We start from the raw sequence: 18,740 nt of genomic DNA, 5'->3' as shown, positions 1-18,740 counted from the left end.
GGAGGCGGAGGAGGGGTAGGAGGAGAAGGAGAAGATTCTGACGGCAGCAATAGAGCTTCACCAACGAACAGAGGTATAGCTTCAGGCGCAGCGATCGTACAAGTCCCAACGGCCAGTGTCCAGGCCGCCCGGTCCGGCAAGTGGGTGCTGGTTATCGCCGGCTTGCTGATGGTCTTGTAGAGCGCTTGGCATGCGTCTGAGAAAGATTTCATCACAGCTTCCGCACCTGCCTCTCAAATATTGCCGTCCAATGCAAAGCTTAGATTCATCTCAAACGTGTGAGCCTAATCAGAACATATGCCCGAAAATCAAGAATTCTTTGATACAGACTTTCCCGATTCCCAAAACTTTAGTACTCGATTGATGCTTCAGTACTCCCTGCCTTGTGGAAGCCATTGCCGCATCATTATCTGCTATGTTCAACGTTTTTGTTGACGACTGACAAGGCTTATAAGTCGAAGGTCACGTAAAAAGCCACCACTTGGTACACGAAGCCCATATAGAACCAACATGGAGAAAAAGCTGGCTCAGAGTTCACGTAACATTACGTGTGGATGCAACATTTGCAAGCTCAAACTAAGATCGCCAGATGAGGTATTGCAGCGTAAGTTTATTATAAGATAGACCTAATTATTTTGTCCCGAACTTGATAAGTCGAATACTTGTGACTAAAACTTGGTCGAGCTTCATTGCTGCAAACTCGCGCTGTGGTCCTAAATAGAAAATCATCCATGACTATTGTTGCTTCAGAGACCTTGCTTATCTTGTCATTACAGAAACGCTATGAAGATATCTGAGTCTTCTGTGCTTCTCGACCTAATTCTTCCATCAAATCCGAAAATGACAGTCCCATTCCAAGCATCCTTCCCAAGTGGTCTCTCAAACTCGAGATCGCCTCTGTCGTAGCCTTGGCAACTCGTCTTTCATCGTCACGTGCTGCCTTTTTCCGCCGGTCTATTGTCTTCCAGGAGCCCGATGCTTGCACTCCCCTTGAAATCAACTTCCCATCCTTGACGGTTCGGTTGACAAAAAGATATTTACGATCTCGAGGTGGGGATCTGGGAGCTTCTGCCACTGAGTGGGATCGGTGTCGATGACGAGTCGGCGATGGTCTTGGGTACAAGTTCACGGCACCGCGACCGGTATTTGACTCATACTCCATCAGCGGCCGTGGGGACAAGTCTGACATCTGCGAGACATTGTCGACATTGACGTCTGAGGATGGTTTGTAGTATCTGCTTGTCGGCTGGTCGAAAATCGCCTCCGAGCTTAGCCGTGGATCAGACCTATGCCTCCCGAGGCCTGTAATGATCTGCGGACGCCTTTCCGGTTGTCCATAGCCATCGTGATGGATGTGTGTTTCGTATTCGGGCATAGATAAAACACGTGGCCTCGAGAAGTCGTGTCCATATTCTTCAAGTCTCCTGTTATGGAGATGCAGCGGTGCTAGCATTTCCCTTTGAGAAGGGTCCCATTGTGGTGAATCGATGCTGGGTAACGGCAAAGCGTATGCCCAACCTCTACTATCGTTGGTCGAAGAGATGTATGAACGAAAGTCTAGTGTTCCTTCGGACTAAGTCAGTTTCTCGTCCAGCTAACTCTGCCAACACCGCGGGAAGTCTAATAATTACCATCTACATGTGTGCTGCAGGCATCCTGAGGCGGACCTTGCCAAGCCTCCATTGAGGTTGACGTTCGGACAAGGCAGTCTTGTGGGCCAAGATAATTTGGGTGGAACATGATTGCCGCTCAGCAAAGCAAGGAAGGAAGGGGTAAATAGCAGTGGGTCGTTTGTCTGATGAATGCAGGGGGTTCGATGTGAGAAGGCATATCAGGCCCAAGGTTTCTTGCCAGAACTTATACCCAGAGACGATCACCTACATTGTCGAAAACATAATTCAAAAGCAGTTGCTGCTCAATTGTCAGTCTAGCGTCGAATTCCGTAGTGGGCAAGCTCTTGTGGGTATTTCACCCTCCTGCTAGTCCATCCAATCGGATATTGAGGCGACTGATGTCTGTCCATCGTGATCAACATTTACACTGCCGGTGGCACGATCTGGTAGGCAATTTCCCCCGTCTTCCGTGTCCGGAATGGGCGTGGGGGGATTTCCAAAAACTTTGCTGTCAGTCCCAGAATGAAACTGATGATGAGGGGGCCACCTCCTGGAGCATCAACGCAAGCTTCTACATATCCGGCAAATCAGGCAAACTTTGCCGTCGAGCTGAACTGAGCTGACATGGGGCCTTGAATTTACAGTTGGAACTAGCCTCAATCCCTGCATCTGTTCGTGATAGAGCATCGCCCGGTAGCATAGTAAAGGGCCCTGTATGCTAGATGGGCGGCATGTCAGCGGGACAAGTGCGAGAGATTTGTCCGATTCCCGGTGGTTGTTTGGGTTGTTCCACTAAGGCTTGACGCCGTGTCTTGTTTCTCTTAGCTGGTTGTCTACGGCACCTAAGATAGCGTGCTTCCAGCTAGATGGCCGCCGGGGGTTGGGGGAGGAGGGTTGGGGGAGGAGGGGAGCGCCACGGCGGGTTGACAAGATGGGTCTTTGGGGCAATCACTTAACGATGTTGAAATCCCATGTCGCTGGCTGTCTATAATTTTACGAGAGTTCTAGGCAAATACTCGGTCCGGGGTGCCCTAGATGGAAATGGACAAAAAAGGTGTGGAAAGGACATAGACGCCACGTCTAGGGGGTTGGGCAAGCCTAAGAACTTGAGGGGAGATCGATCCCTTAGCTTCAATTCGGAAAGAATGCATTCCGTGGCACGCAACGCCAATGGCTCTTTTCTTGCGGCGTCTGAGAGGCAAGCTCTTGGCTGGCACCCAAGGAGGTGCTACGTACTCGTTTGACTGCTTCACCTTCCGGATGTCGGGGACCATGATCATATCATCCAAGCTGTATGCAAGTCCTCGTCTTCCTCCCCCCACAATATAACAAACTAGATTCGCGAGGGTCGAAAGTATTTTGAGCCGGCCGTATGCGAAATGAATACACCATATTGAGAAGATGAACGTTGCAATCAGAGACAGTCACGATGGCCTATCTTTATGCCGATGAGCCGAGGGGGCAATGGAATGGCATCATTTTAACGCTGCAACCGCACGTAACTATCGCGACCGCCATCGTGATCAATCGCCCTAATTTGACAATGGCCAAGCTGAAGATGTTCCTGAAAGTTTAAATATCTTTAGTGTATCTATCAAACCTGGCACGATCGTCTCGCTAACCTGGGGTCCTGATCAACACTAAAGTAGTCAATCATGAGTGCAATTCTCCGTAGCGTACGGATATAAGTCAAACTCTAGGAATCTGGAGTCAAACAGAGACAACATTCAATCGTTGAACTAAAATCTGACTCAAATTTCGAGGCGCACCGACTAATAACTTCGCTATCCAAGGTGACGGGTTGTAACGATAGCTCTTTGCCTACCTAGGCCAACACCAGATCCGATCTTGCAGATACGTTCCGAGAGACACTAAATTCATGGATGATGAGATTCTGCGCCACAGAAATGTGCACAAACGCCTTCAATCTTGTCATTGGCATCATTGCGGTACCACCCTCCCCCTTCCCGCGCCTCATCATCACTATCTGGGCCCAATTCCAAGGTTGACGACTGCTCAACGTATCCTTGCCCCGAAGAACACTGTTGCAGATCGCAGCACGGGCGCTTCCGCAGCCGCATTGTGAGGGACCTGCCCGTGTTACGTGGACATGCAACTACGAACTGCCAGGTACCTGAGTCTGTGGCATCTTGCCGACGGTTGACCCCTGCAGGCAAGTATGTACCTTGCTTGGTATGGCTAGTATATCGCCAAAAGCGGCGGAGAGATCTAGTCCAAGAGCCGAAACACAAACGCCGCCATCTTGGACATTGTGCCGTCTGGCTTCTTGCTGGGCTTTGCCTGTATCGTAATTTTGAGGCTTTCGTAGTCTTTTTCCGATAGCAACAGGTCGAGACGAATCGCACACACAGGTCCCTTTGCGGACAATGCCCATGATCTCCCGGGCCTGTTGGCTAGCCCAGGGCTCCATCGATCTCACTATGGCTAAAGCTTGGACTAAGGTGGTGAGGGCTGTGGGATAATCCTCATCTGACAGTGTCAATGTTCTGAGATCGGCGCTTGGGGCTTAATTCCAGTGAGGATATTTCCGTAAGTACACTGGAATGCTCAAAAAGACGAATGCCGGAATGTAATATATCGAGGTCACACAAGGATCATGGCTTATCTTCGACATCTGTACCAGACTAGGAGAGCCAAAAGAATTCGCATATCCGTGTATGAATTCGTGGTGAAGCCTGACCCCGGGTGGGAGGGGGGATCGACTGACAGACTGTGCGGGATTGATAGGCACGCGTGATGATTATCCAATCTAACTTGCTAAGGCTTCGGTGAGATTACTACCACAGTGCTAAATTCTTAGTCTCGGTAATTTTGCAAAGAGCTCTATTACGATTGGCCACTGGTCGCAGTCACTAGTGAGACCTATCTCCCAGCCTTAACACCGAACCTCCTAAGATTTTATCTCGAGCCCTCAGCATCAAACAATAGATCATCACTGAACTCCGAACAGCTGGACGGCATTCACGTCTAGGTATCAGCCGGTATTGATTTCGCAATGACGATGGACCTTATTCGTTCCTTGTCGTAGTGATAATCAAACGAAAATGGATCAAAGAGAGGGGTCATGCAGGTGTATGCTCGTTTGACAAGCCTGGTCCACAGGGAGGTTTCCAATTGTCGTAAGATTTATATGGCTGGGGTGTTCATTTTCTTTTCCTTTGATGTGTGGGGCGGTGCTTCCGCCTCGCATCATCTCCATCAAATCACAGTCGTTCTCAAGTTCAGAGACATGCCGCCTCATCGCGAGTAGGTGTTCCCGTCGTTAGGGAGCATGGGGGAATAGAGACATTTGACTTGGCGTTGGAACGTATTGTTAGCTTAAGGGCAACACTCCAAGTATGTTCCCAAGACCTTCATGATCATATGGCACCCTTTTGGGGCCATGGTCGTTTCCTCCTACCTCTAGTACTCGCTCGCAGCCCGGAGACAGTCGACGGCTTGCTCATTACCATACCTAGATACTCCTGATGTTCCGAAAACAGATTCAGTTTGGCCACTTCTCTTTTGAGCCTGACGCATCTGCCCTATTTTCAATCCTCTGTGGTCTAATTCGACTCTGGAGGCTGGCAGTAAAGGCAAATCCATCTTACTTCGTTCGGTCAGATATCAACACCTCGGCCAACACCCTATTCAACATCAAGCCACAGGAATTTCCATACTGCCGGTAGACTTCCCTGGTCGTTTGAAATATAATGTCTGGAACACCATGCTGTGCAAGGCTGCAAAAAGCTCGCCATATAGGTTTGCCACAGGCTGCCACGCACTGCGTCACCTGATTTGCCTTCCCTCCCTCACTGATATGATCCAATTCCATCCGGCAATTGAGGACGCATCTCTGACAGAGATGCTGAATTCCAAAGAAATTTTGAATGAGGGTAGAGACTCTCGATCCATAGAGGCAGAAAGTCGACCTTGGGAGCCGAAGGCTAACGCGGACGCGAACTTGAACGCGAACGCGAACGCGAAGGCACGAGACGGCAAAGGCAGACATACCTAGACAGCTCACAGCTTGGCCTATTCTCATAGAATGAGCTTGAAGTAGGTCCGCAACAGTCCGAATAAGGCAATGGCTGTGAGCTCCTAGCGCGGTCAGCGACCAGGGCAACGGGGGTTTATCCGCTGCTATTGCAGGCGAAATACTTCCTCATGTGGCCGTACTAAAGGACAACTACTCAAAATGCCTTGCAGCTAACTATTTGTACAAGCCGAGCTCACCAAGTCCCGCACATTTTGTAAGACTGCTCGGCTGCGAATATCATTGTTGAAATCCCAAAAGACGCCCCCGTTGGGAGGTTCTGCTAGGTGCTGTTGATGTGACTTTGGTGAGTTTCAATGGGTCAGCCTTTCACAGCCTCAGTGGGAACCCCTTCCTGTTCATCCTTCGCCGCATCCGGACGCAGGACTTGGCAGGGCCAGCCGAGATCACCATGTTCTCTGAGTGCTCGGTGTGCAAACATGGCTTGTCGGCCGCTTTCCCCAGGGGCCCCCACCTGTTTCGCCCTAGCCTGTCATTATGGTCTTTATCACGCTATTTACACAGCCCTGAGAAGTGCGACCACCCACTTTCCGAGACCCCCGAAAGTCGCGTTCCAGACCACGCCCTATTACCAACGTTAAGATTTCAGACACAGGGTCTTGTGTAACCCTTCGAATCTCTGGCCCTCAGGACCTGCTATTCGATTCCGACCGCCTGGAAATGGGGTCCACGTTCTGTCCTCATGGATTTCTGGCGCAGCCACGTGAGACCAATTCGAAGGAGCCAGTCATCTTGAGATGGCTTTCCCCGAGGTCGGCGCTGTGGCAAATATCATTGACATGACTATGATCGTCATCATCATAGCCAGCAAAAGTCGAAAGAGTGCTGTGGGAGTATCCGTACTAGTCATAGTACTTGCCAAAATAATTCGAATGACAATGTTACGTTGTAAGAACACCAAGATGAAAATCGCCACCCTTGGACAGTCTTGCTCTTTAGATAATTCAAGGATTCACTGGCATGGTGAGTGACATAAGAGGTAGCACCCAATACGAACAAGATTCTTTCTGGGTAGCCTCTAGCCCTTGACCTTTTCCAATCCAGCCAAGATTTAGTCTGTTTTATCGCTTTCCACATATGGTTTAGAGTGTCGGATGAGGTCCCAATGGCCAAGCCGACTCCCGGCGGGCAAAGCTGACATTCTGGTGTGGGCTCCTAGCAGTCTGGAGCCAACGCAACGACCATTCACATACACTATAATTATCACCCTGCAGGTATCGGCCTGCTTTTGGAACCTCTCTTGATCAGAAAGCGTCCTATGTCGTGTGAATGAGTTGAGGCAGAGCCAAGATGATGGGTACTCCGCAAGCACTCTTTTCTTCATAAAAATGGAAGCCCTGCATCATGCATCCAGACTAGTACGTGGATGCCCAGATTACGACCTTCCAGGTTCATGACTCTCCGTCTCTCAGATACCAGTCGGCTTCGGGTTAGGCGCAGGAGCGATGGAAGGAAGCAACTCAATTCGCCGAGATCCCGGGGCGCTGCTTCGGTGAGCTGAGCGGCAGATTGACTTTGCCCGTTTTTGTGTATGAAACACAGAAAGAGCGACATACCATGCGTAAGACATGTTGGTCTGGATGGCGAAGCAAAGAGATCCAAAGAATCGAGTTCCGTATCCGTGAGTGGACAAAACTAGGTGGGTGGGGGGAGGGGAGGGGGTGTTGATTTGGATGGATGGATTAGGTATGAACATGAGCAAGACACGGCTGGCAGTCTGTCTAGCCGGTGGGATCAACAAGGCCTAGTGCGGACGCGGCCCGGAGTCATGGTCACCAACGCCCGTAGGCCCGAAGGATCGGCGCAAGGGTTCAAAAGACATATTGCTACGTACCTACATACCTCTTCCAGCGGCAATATCGACTCAACGGTCTTCTTTCTAGATCGTGTCTCAACTGTCAGCCGTCAGATGACCAAGGGACATGCATCATGATTAATGTTACACAGTAAATTCCGAGAGTCGTCTACGGCATGTGACGAATCAGAGACATTTCGTGCCGACTTGATGATTTCCCACGGAAGAAATCCAAAGGTAAAACCACTTGGGCATTGTCTATTGAGTCCCTCTGTGTATTGCCGAGGCATGTTCTCGGTTCCCCCTTCCTATGGGGCACTACCCATCCATCAAGAGGCGCCTGGCTTGAAATCAGAATACTTAGTGCAAGGTCTCCGGCTCGTTCCACCCAATTAAGAGTCGGCATCAGAAGTTACAAGCGCAGGTGCAACACAAGACATATCAGGTCATTCCACCGTCATTCCTAGAACCGAATCCCTGTCTTCCAGAAGGACTCAGAAGAACGTAATTACGTTACAACCCAAGTCCAAGGGACGCCAGAACCACGCAGCCAATGACCCCTATGACCAAAAGTTCATCCCACTGAGCGCCAAATGATCGAGACGCAGACGATGTAGTTACGGCAGGAGTCTTGCCAGAGCTCGAGGCAGTGGCAGCAGGCGCATTGCCGCCGGAGCCTCCGGCAGGATTGGCAGCAGATGAAAGCCCTCCGGGGGCGTTGGTAGCTGGAGGCTGCGCCGACGGGAGACTGCCACCAGGCTGGGTGGCAGCAGGCTGGCCAGCGGGACTGCTGCCTCCAGGGACCTGACTGACGGTTTCCTGCGGAAGCTGAGTATTTGGCACCTCATAGTGCTGCGTCGATGCAGGAGAAAACCCTTCCCCAGCTGTGATTGGGGGAATGGCGCAGTTTGAGTTCTCGCAGAGAGAGATTGTCTGCGGCGGTAGTAAGAGAGTGTTGGTGACCGTCGAGAGTGTGACGGACACTCCGCACACCTCAAGGAATGGATCGACAACAGGGGGCGCAGCAAGTGCAAGGGGAATAAGACGTAGAACGATGTAAGACTTCATATCGATGATGATGATCAATACTGCCTGAGCTGAATGATGTACGAGTGGCTGCCAAAATTCTTGATTCAACAGCCTTGTCTTTCCGGAAATGAGCTTTTATATATCCCTATGGCCAACTGCGATATCCGATCCGTAGGTAGCGCAAGTGCCATCATGCCTTTCCAGTGCACACAATGCTTGACTTACCTGACTAGAGAAAGAGTGTGCCTAAAGTGAATCCGAGGAAATCAGCATCACTTCGTCGACGAGGGGGTTTTGCTTCTTCTTTTTGCCCATTTCCAGCTAGTGTGTTGATTATGTGAGGCCATACTGCATGCAGATAGCGTTCAGGTGTCAAAACAGCCTACCCGGTGGAGTTTGCGATCTTTTGACTGGTAGTCCGTCCGCCTTGAGGACTTGTACTTGCTTCCCTTTCCGAACTCCTCTGGCAAATGTCTGGTTCTGGATAATGGCCAAGTCAGTTCCACTCAGGATAGGGCAATATACTGGAAGATCACGAGCCCCACAGCACAATGACTCTACCATATGAGTTTCGATGTTTGCAGGAAGCAAGCTCAACCTACAGGATCCGTTGCCGAATATCGCAATGTGGGCGACGAGAATCTAGGGCCGCTCGTCTGAACTATGGGCAAAGTTTGTCTGGACGTAAGCTCGAAGCAGCTGCCATCCAACGCTGGGGTTCCGTCTCTGAGGTTTAAGTTGTGGCAATAGCTTCATACTCAGCTGGACAAGGATGTCCGCAAGCAGAACCACCACGCACTGCAATTTAGAGATTTTGGCAGACTACCCAAATAAGTCTCTATCTCGCCACAAATAGGCAGCAAACGGCATGCGATCTCCGAAAGCTCAGCAACTCATACCTAGCAAGACTACATGTACTTCCTTATTGATAAGCTAGATTTCGGTTCCGCGTCTAGCAAAGACCTTTCGTTTTGTCCTTTTTCTCCGCTACCTCCGCTTGCCATAGTTGAAGCACAGCTACGCTTAGGGTCCTGCTGGACGCAATGAGCTGTAGTCTATCTTCTCGTCATCGTGAAGCGGTCGCTAGAGCTCGCCCTAGTAAAGCCCTGTATGAAAACGATACGAGGTCGAATGGAGTGAATATTAGCAATCGTCCCGGCTTCCCGGGATACCTCTGTCAGTGGTACTGATGATGCTACCTGTTTCCAGCTCAGCCGTCAAGGGTTGAGCTGTTTCTGGATAGAATCCGGGTCTCGTTGAGGTTAGAAACGGAAACCACAGACTTTCACTCAGCTCGGGTGAGAAAGTCGACGAAGGTTCGTTTGCTCCTAGATGTGTTCTGACAAGAATGTCGCGTCTTTCAGCATCTTGAAGTTGAATAAAAGTGCATTATAAGAACCTTTGATTTCTCAAGTCCTGGTGCTCAACTCAGCTAATAACCATCTCATCCATTTTTCTTTCAAAGTTTCTTAAAAGATCTACCTCTGTACCCAGCCATCGTTACATGCATCGAGCGCCTCATAACAGGTGTCGATCAACATGAAACGAATTTCTGCCCTTGCTACTGCCATGAGCTTCATGGCTCTTCTCCCATGGCCGGGCTTAGCAAGTACGGACTGTCCAACCACTGGGCCTGGTGCGAGTCCTACGGCCGTTCAGCCCATAGAGATTGTTCATTGCATTCCGCTCCATCTCAGCACTTCAGTTTCTCTGAATACTATATTCACTGTTATGGGCACTACAGTCAAAGTCACCAACGCTCCTACCTTGGTGACTTCCGACTTCTTGGCTACGACTACGGTCACCTACCTTTCTCCTGTGTAAGTAACCAGCTTTGGACCAGTTGAGATGTTTCTGACAAATCATGCGAACGTTTCAGCAATACCCAATCGCCCTACACAGGTCCTTGCGTCACGGTCACGGCAGCACTGCCTCCCGGATCAGAGCCTTCTACTATTGTCATTCCCCCTCAAAATGGACAAACTACAGGAATCAAGTACATCTGCTCGCCCCTTGAGTCGAATATGCCGTGGTTGCCGGGCTCAGGTAATCCAACCGCCGGCGGCAAATCTCCATTCACAGGAAGCCTGACGACGGTCACCGCTCCCTATGCGGGCTCGACTATGACGACGTTGACGATTCCCCCTACTGGAAGTGATCAGACAGGCACTGAGCTCATCCTCAAGCCCACACCCAACAACGGAGATGCCCCTTTCAACGGTCCCTGCACAACAATAACAGTTCCTGGATCCGGCACAGCATTGACAACTTTGACGGTGCCTCCATCGGGATCTGACCGCACTGGCACTCAGATTGTTTGTCTCCCCTCCGCTACTAGAGGTCTGATAACCAGCACGTCGACAGGGACTCAACCCGGCCAGACTGGGTTGATTACCCTTACCCCTGGAAAGCCCGGCGATCCGACTACCATCGTCACGATTGTTCCACCTGGTGGGCGGGTAACTTCTACGTCAACAGGGACTCAACCTGGCCAGACCGGGTTGATTACCCTTACCCCTGGCAAGCCCGGAGATCCAACTACAATTGTCACAATTGTGCCTCCTCCGTCAGGAGGATTAGTTACTTCTACATCTACTGGCACTCAACCTGGACAGACGGGACTACTTACCCTCACCCCTGGAAAACCTGGAGATCCAACTACAATTGTCACAATTGTACCTCCTCCGTCAGGAGGATTAGTTACTTCTACATCTACTGGCACTCAACCTGGACAGACGGGACTACTTACCCTCACCCCTGGAAAGCCCGGCGATCCTACCACGGTTGTCACTATCGTACCTCCTCCGTCAGGCGGACTAGTAACATCTACGTCGACTGGAACCCAGCCAGGTCAAACCGGATTGCTGACTCTAACGCCTGGCAAGCCTGGAGATCCAACTACAATCGTTACTATCGTACCTCCTCCCACGGGAGGATTAGTAACATCTACGTCTACAGGCACTCGCCCAGGTCAGACCGGATTACTGACTCTAACGCCCGGCAAGCCTGGAGATCCTACAACGGTCGTTACCATTGTGCCGCCACCTAGCGGCGGGCTAGTTACCATTACTTCAACAGGAACCCAGCCTGGACAAACTGGTCTTCTCACTCAGACGCCTGGCCGCCCTGGCGACCCAACGACAGTCATCACGATTGTTCCCCCTCCTACCGGTGGACTTGTCACGATTACTTCAACAGGAACCCAACCTGGGCAAACTGGTCTTCTCACCCAGACGCCTGGCCGCCCTGGCGACCCAACGACAGTCATCACGATTGTTCCCCCTCCTACCGGTGGACTTGTCACGATTACTTCAACGGGAACCCAACCTGGGCAAACTGGTCTTCTCACTCAGACGCCTAGCCGCCCCGGCGATCCGACCACGATTGTGACCATTGTTCCCCCTCCTACCGGCGGGTTCGTCACCTCAACCTCAACAGGAACTCAACCCGGCCAGACTGGTCTTTTAACACTAACGCCCGGTCGTCCCGGCGATCCTACAACAGTCATTACTATCGTGCCACCTTCGTCGGGCGGAGTAACGACTGTCACATCTACTGGCACTCGGACTGGCCTGACGACTCTAACACCCGGTCGACCCGGCGATCCAACTACGGTTGTTACTTTCATTCCAAGTCCCACTGGCGGCATCGTCACGGTCACCTCTACAGGGTCGACTACTGGCCTCGTTACCCAGACACCCGGGCGACCCGGTGATCCAACTACGGTCGTGACCATTGTGACGCCTCCTGCCGGTGGGCTAACCACTGTCACATCCACAGGCTCGACGACTGGGCTGACTACCCTGACTCCTGGAAGGCCTGGAGATCCTACCACCATCTTGACCTTCGTTACGCCCCCAGCTGGCGGCCTTGTCACAGTCACTTCCACAGGCTCAACCACTGGTCTAGTTACTCAGACTCCCGGACGACCTGGAGATTCAACCACGGTCGTGACCTTTGTGACGCCTCCCGCCGGCGGATTAACCACTGTCACCTCCACAGGCTCGACAACTGGGTTGACCACTCTGACGCCCGGACGGCCTGGAGATCCGACGACGGTCGTGACTATTGTTCCCTCTCCTCTCGGCAGTATCGTCACGGTTACTTCTACAAGATCAGCCACCGGCCTCACTACTCAGACACCCGGGCGCCCTGGTGATCCTACCACTGTTGTAACTTTTGTTACGCCTCCTGCTGGGGGACTGACTACAGTTACCTCGACGGGATCGCAGACTGGTCTCACGACCCTGACGCCTGGAAGACCTGGAGATCCTACTACGGTAGTGACTATTGCGACTGGCCCTCCTCCTGTGACAGTCACCTCGACAGCCTCTACCACTGGTTTAACTACTCTCACACCCGGAAGGCCTGGAGACCCTACTACAGTCGTCACTTTTGTTACTGGTCCTCCTTACGTCACGATCACTTCAACAGGCTCGACGACTGGTCTTACCACCTTGACTCCTGGAAGACCTGGAGATCCTACTACGGTAGTGACTATTGCGACTGGCCCTCCTCCTGTGACAGTCACCTCGACAGGCTCAACGACTGGTCTGACCACGCTGACTCCCGGAAGCCCTGGAGACCCTACTACAGTCGTCACTTTCGTTACTGGTCCTCCCTACGTCACGGTTACTTCAACTGGTTCAACGACTGGTCTCACGACCTTGACGCCTGGAAGATCTGGAGACCCGACTACCGTAGTTACAATCGTAACCAGCCCGCCCCCCGTTACGATAACCTCTACTGGCACGACTACAGGTGTCACCACGGTTCCTGGAGGTCCTGGGGGCCCAGCTACAGTTATTACATTTGTTCCCAGGGGGTTCCTGGTTACACTCACCTCTACCGGAACCACAACTGGGCTTACGACGATTATCCCCACTGATCCAGTTGGCGGCACTACCAGCGTAATCACATTCGTCACCCTGCCAGCCCCGGTAACTGTCACGTCTACGGGCAGTACAACGGGTCTCACCACGATTCCTCCAGGTCCAAGTGGAGGTCCTCCCACTGTCGTTACATTTGCGACCTCCACAGCCAGCCCCATTCCACCGGTCACCGTCACATCAACGGCATCGACCACCGGCTTGACTACCCTGCCACCTGGTCCCAGCGGTGGTCCTTCGACTGTCGTCACTTTTGTCACCCCCTCTGCAAGTCCTCTCCCACCTGTGACGGTTACATCAACAGCCTCAACTACTGGTCTGACAACTCTGCCTCCTGGGCCAAGCGGCGGTCCCTCGACGGTTGTGACCTATGTGACACCTCCAGCGAGTCCTCTTTCTCCTGTGACCGTTACATCGACGGGGTCGACTACAGGCTTGACAACTCTACCTCCTGGGCCAAGTGGTGGCCCGTCCACTGTGGTCACATTCGTCCCGCGTATTACTGGCTTCTTGATCACTCTCACATCCACGGCCAGCCAGACGGGACTCACCACTATCGTCCCGACGGATCCAGCCGGCACTACGAGTATTATCACATTTGTCACGCCCTCTGCACCTCTTACGCCCGTCACTGTGACTTCAACTGGCACCGGTACTGGCCTGACCACCCTTCCTCCCGGCCCCAGTGGCGGTCCGTCTACCGTAGTCACATTTGTCCCATCTCCCACCGGTGGCTTGACAACGGTCACATCGACGGGCTCGCAGACAGGCCTTACCACCATAATCCCAACAGACCCGGCCGGTACTACGAGCGTCATCACATTCGTCACGCCCAGCGCTCCCCTTACGCCAGTCACAGTTACGTCAACGGCATCTACCACTGGCTTGACCACTCTTCCTCCTGGTCCCAGCGGTGGCCCTTCAACTGTCGTGACTTTTGTCACTTCCTCCACTCCTCTTACGCCGGTTACTGTCACGTCAACAGCGTCAACCACCGGTCTGACAACCATCCCTCCTGGCCCCAGCGGTGGCCCTTCAACCGTCGTCACTTTTGTCCAGACTCCCACCGGCTTCGTCACAACAGTCGTATCAACGGGCACCCAGACCGGTGTGACAACTCTGCCTCAAACCAACCCGACCGGCACGACTACCGTCGTCACTTTTGTGCCTCCGGTCACTGGCGGACTTATCACTCTTACGTCAACTGACACGCAGACAGGCGTCACAACCATCATACCCACAGATCCAGCAGGAACCACAAGCGTCATCACCTTCGTGCCCCCGATCACTGGCTTCCTTACAACAGTTATTTCGACCGCCACGCAAACTGGATTGACTACAATTACGCCAACTGGATTAGGCGGCACAACAAGCGTCATCACCTTTGTAACTCCTAGTAGCACTACTAGTAGCAGCTCGACTTCGACGACGACTACCCCTGGACCGACCTACAGCTGCGATGCTGGTGGATATCTGATCCAGAATACCACCCTCTACCGACTGAATCTCACGACTGGCGTCGAACGGACAGTTGCTGCTAACATTGGGCCTGGAGGCCAGATAAACGCCATTGGTTATAACATTCTAGACAATTTCATTTACGGAATTACACCAGTGAATGGTGTCAATCGCATCATTCGCATCGCATCTAATGGCCGAACAACGCTTGTCGGACCGCCTCTTTCATCTAATATTTATTACAACGCTGGAGATATTGACATCTTGGGTCGCTATTGGGCCAGTTCGAATGGCGAGCAATGGGTGCAAATTGATATGAACCCAGCTTCGTCGACGTTCGGTCAAGAAATTGCTTCCGGAACAAGCACATTACCAACAACCGATGAAGCCATCGCCGACTGGGTCTTTGTGCCTGGTGGTGGGGATTACTTATACAGCCTCACCACAGCTACACCCGATACCAATGGGCGGTCCGCTTTGATTAGATGGAGCCTGACGGATCATACTTGGACTACTGTGCGAACTTACGCGGCAATCAATGGCAACGAACTATTCGGAGCTCTATACGCCTCGAGCAATAGCAAGTTCTATGCCTCCGATAATAGAAGCGGGAATATCTACGAAATCAACATCAACTCAGGCCAGCCCAGACTCATTACGGCTGGTCCCGTTTCCAGTCTCAATGACGGGGCGCGATGTGTTTATGCAGCTGACCCAGACGTTTTGTCCACGACTACTTCAACATCTTCTACAACATCTTCCTCGACAACGATCACTGGGTTCCTCACGACTGTTGTTTCGACCGGCACGCAGACTGGACTGATTACAATCACGCCAACTGGATTAGGCGGCACAACTAGTATCATTACTTTTGTTCCACCCTCCACAACTAGCACTACCAGCACATCAGCAACCACTGCGCCAGCTGCCTGCACTCCCTTGTGTAGTTCTGGCGCTGGAACAGGTCTCACAGTCAGAACGTACCCTAATCCTTTCATCAGTGGGTACGGTGCTCCCGACAACCGGACAGTACCCAATCTTACAGGCATCACTCCACTCGGGCAATCAACAACGACCAATCTCTCCATGTCATACTTCAACACCGGAAACTTTGGATACGCTGCTGGATCCACCCGACAGGTTGCCGGTCTTAGGGTTGACGCCAACAATTTCACGGCGACATGGACTGGATACTTCGAGCCACCTCTCTCTGGTTCATGGCGCATCTGTACGCTTGGAGATGATGCGGTGAGCCTTTTCCTTGGCAATGGTGAGGCGTTTTCCTGCGGGAATGCTGGAGACAGTGGTAGCCTTGCCCTTGCTGCAAACTATGGAGGCGGCTATACATGCTCGGCCCGTATTCTGACAGCAGGATTGCTATATCCTTATCGGGCAGTGTACGGGCAGATCAGGCAGGAGTCTATTATGACGATCTTGTTCCAACCCCCGGGAGGTCAGAACACGACGAGTTTCCCCTTTTACCTGTACCCAGAGGATACGAATTGTGTAGCCAACAACAACCCTTCAACCACTTCCGCTTCCGCAACGCCGGTCACAGGCTTCATCACTACAGTCGTCTCAACCGGAACACAGGCGGGCGTGACAACCCTGCCCCAGACCAACCCTGCCGGAACAACGACCGTCCTGTCCATTGTGACACCGTCTATCTCGTCTACTAGTACCACGTCGACTTCGACCACATCGTGTACTGTCACCAGTTCTTCGTACACTCTCCAAGCGACTGGTGCCACTGGCACTAGCACATCTATTGCAGTTCCCTCGTGCGCTACGAATTTACGTTTTGCCGTCGTTGGTGGTGCTGGAGGCGGAGTTACCGATGCGTACCCCGCGGGGTACGGAGCGTCTATATCTGGGTCTCTCCCAGTTGTTGCTGGTCAAATCATATCAGGGATCGCAGGTGGCGCTGGCGGCGATGGTGTCGCTGGTACCAGCGCCTACGGCAACGGCGGAACCGCTAGCGCTTTGGCTGGTGGAGGGGGCGGAGCGTCGGCCATCCGTCTTGCTGGCGATCTGATCGCAGTTGCTGGTGGAGGAGGCGGTGCTGGTTCCGTAATTGTAGCCGGATCTTTGTCGTACAGTTCACGGAACGGTCCTGGTAATGCTGGAGCTCAGGGAAATACTTGGATTGTAACTGCAAGTGACGGTACTGCAGCTACCTCGGGTGGCGGCAATCCTGGCACAATCGGCAGTCCAGGCCCCGCCGGAAGCGCTTCAGGATCCGTCACTAGTATCGTCAGCGGTAATCCAGGCAATGGTTCAAACGGCGGAAACGGTGTACTCAACACATTGAACAACCCAGTTGCCAATACCGCCAATGGAGCTTCCGGAGGTGGCGGTGGTGGCTATACCGGGGGCGGTAGCGCACCTTCAGTTGCCTGGAATCCCACAGGAAGTTCTAGCACTTCGGGTGGTGGCGCAGGGGGTGGATCAAGTTATGTGGCTAGTAGCGTCGTCGGATCTTTACAAAACATCGCAACAACCACTGGAGGCAGCGTGGTCCTTATATTTTCGTAAGCTTAAGAAACTAGCTTGAAGCGTTGATGACGCAAGACTCTCCTTTAGTAATTTACAAACAATTTGTCTTAGCATTCATTTTGTTTAGTCTTATAGTTGTATTCAACTATTTATATTTTTTTATAATGAGAGGAAAATACTTATACTTATTATATCTATATAATCCTTCCATTCGCACCAGGTCGTACTATAACAAAACCGTTAAAATATATACATTATTAATAAATTGTAGATTATGAATAGTAGGTAACGCCTTGGGAGTTTCATTTGAATCATTGATCTCTACGGAGTCCGAAATCTCTTAGATTCTTCTGCGTGAGTGACCTAGGCGACTGACCGTTGGATCTGACCCACGCTATCTATAATATAGGTGGACCGAAGAGAATAGAGGAACTTCGGCTGTTCTTAGCGCTAGCAGCGTTTTTCATTATTACCAGTGGAGGTGGCCCTGAAGGGCTTTCTCATCGAGACATATTAATTATCTGTTATCTTTCGGGAACACCGACCAGATGGCCGACAAGAATATGATTAATGGGTGTTGGCGAAGATAACATCAGAATACTAAGATTTCCATCGGCACATTGTCCGCATCCCGGAGTGCTGTGTGCGACTTTGGCTGCGAACATCTAGCGAGGTGGTGATATTGTGGCTCTCTTCTCCTGAGCTCTTACGAATGAACCAACTGACATTTCCCCGTGGGTTATTGGATATGGATGCGAGTAAGACACAGGTTGTCCACTCCAGAACCCCAGCGATTCTCTCCAGACCCCAGTTGAGGAACTCCATAGGGAGTTCTGGGGGGTCGGACCCTCTGTGAGGGGTTCAGAGGAGCAAGATACATAGTGGCGAGTCAGGCGGTTGCATTTTACTGCGTCCAGTCCAGTTTTCTCGTATGATGGAGGGAAATCAGTCATTGTCAACCCGGCGTTGAACCAGCGATGTTGTACAACGGCAGTGAAGCTGGCGTACAATTTGACATCGGGAATCGAGGTATTGAATCGGCTCGATCATCATTGTCGAGTTTGCAGGACGTGCCAAATCTGAAAACATGAAATCTCTGGACCGGTCTCAACCAAAGCGCCATGTGAGGCTATGAGTTGTAGTATTACGCTCTTGATAGCAGTTGAGACACACGTACACTCTGAACCCCCCGAGCCATAAAATACCATTCGTTTTCTGCTCTTGCATCTTTCAATAAGTAAGTAGAAAGGCATAACCGTTACCGTTCGTGTAGTTGCTGTACTTGTTTTTGTACCCATTTCCCAGATAAGGTAGACCACTTTCACGAAACTCCGTCTCATCCGTTCCCTGAACCAGCCCTCAGAACCCTTTTCATTCTCCGTAAAAGCAACAAGGTCAAGACG

The 18,740-nt window shown here is 51.7% G+C and overlaps 5 protein-coding genes across 5 annotated transcripts; 2 read left to right on the top strand and 3 right to left on the bottom strand.

Annotated features, from left to right (window-relative positions):
- Window positions 1-180, top strand: CABS01_15961 (uncharacterized protein; the record flags this gene model as incomplete). The annotated part of the gene is made up of 1 exon (XM_060549293.1): window positions 1-180. A coding segment is annotated over one exon (180 nt), but the record flags the coding sequence as incomplete, so codon positions are not given.
- A 601-nt stretch (window positions 181-781) lies between these two features.
- On the bottom strand, window positions 782-1,740 carry CABS01_15960 (uncharacterized protein; the record flags this gene model as incomplete). The annotated part of the gene is made up of 2 exons (XM_060549292.1): window positions 782-1,566; window positions 1,632-1,740. The coding sequence occupies 2 exons, from the start codon at window positions 1,738-1,740 to the stop codon at window positions 782-784; spliced, it is 894 nt and encodes a 297-aa protein (XP_060390826.1).
- A 3,480-nt stretch (window positions 1,741-5,220) lies between these two features.
- Window positions 5,221-5,658, bottom strand: CABS01_15959 (uncharacterized protein; the record flags this gene model as incomplete). Its single annotated transcript, XM_060549291.1, has 1 exon — window positions 5,221-5,658. One exon carries the CDS (start codon window positions 5,656-5,658, stop codon window positions 5,221-5,223), a length of 438 nt encoding a protein of 145 aa, XP_060390825.1.
- A 2,320-nt stretch (window positions 5,659-7,978) lies between these two features.
- On the bottom strand, window positions 7,979-8,533 carry CABS01_15958 (uncharacterized protein; the record flags this gene model as incomplete). The annotated part of the gene is made up of 1 exon (XM_060549290.1): window positions 7,979-8,533. One exon carries the CDS (start codon window positions 8,531-8,533, stop codon window positions 7,979-7,981), a length of 555 nt encoding a protein of 184 aa, XP_060390824.1.
- Window positions 8,534-10,033: 1,500 nt separating this feature from the next.
- On the top strand, window positions 10,034-17,376 carry CABS01_15957 (uncharacterized protein; the record flags this gene model as incomplete). Its single annotated transcript, XM_060549289.1, has 3 exons — window positions 10,034-10,103; window positions 10,239-10,314; window positions 10,374-17,376. The coding sequence occupies 3 exons, from the start codon at window positions 10,034-10,036 to the stop codon at window positions 17,374-17,376; spliced, it is 7,149 nt and encodes a 2,382-aa protein (XP_060390823.1).
- Between the last annotated feature and the right edge of the window lie 1,364 nt (window positions 17,377-18,740).

This window comes from Colletotrichum abscissum (genome assembly GCF_030869225.1).
Source record: "Colletotrichum abscissum strain IMI 504890 chromosome Unknown Scaffold_77.1, whole genome shotgun sequence".
NCBI classification, from domain to species: Eukaryota; Fungi; Ascomycota; class Sordariomycetes; order Glomerellales; family Glomerellaceae; genus Colletotrichum; species Colletotrichum abscissum.
The sequence above is the reverse complement of the archived record's forward strand: the minus strand, read 5'-3'. Positions and strand labels throughout refer to the sequence as shown.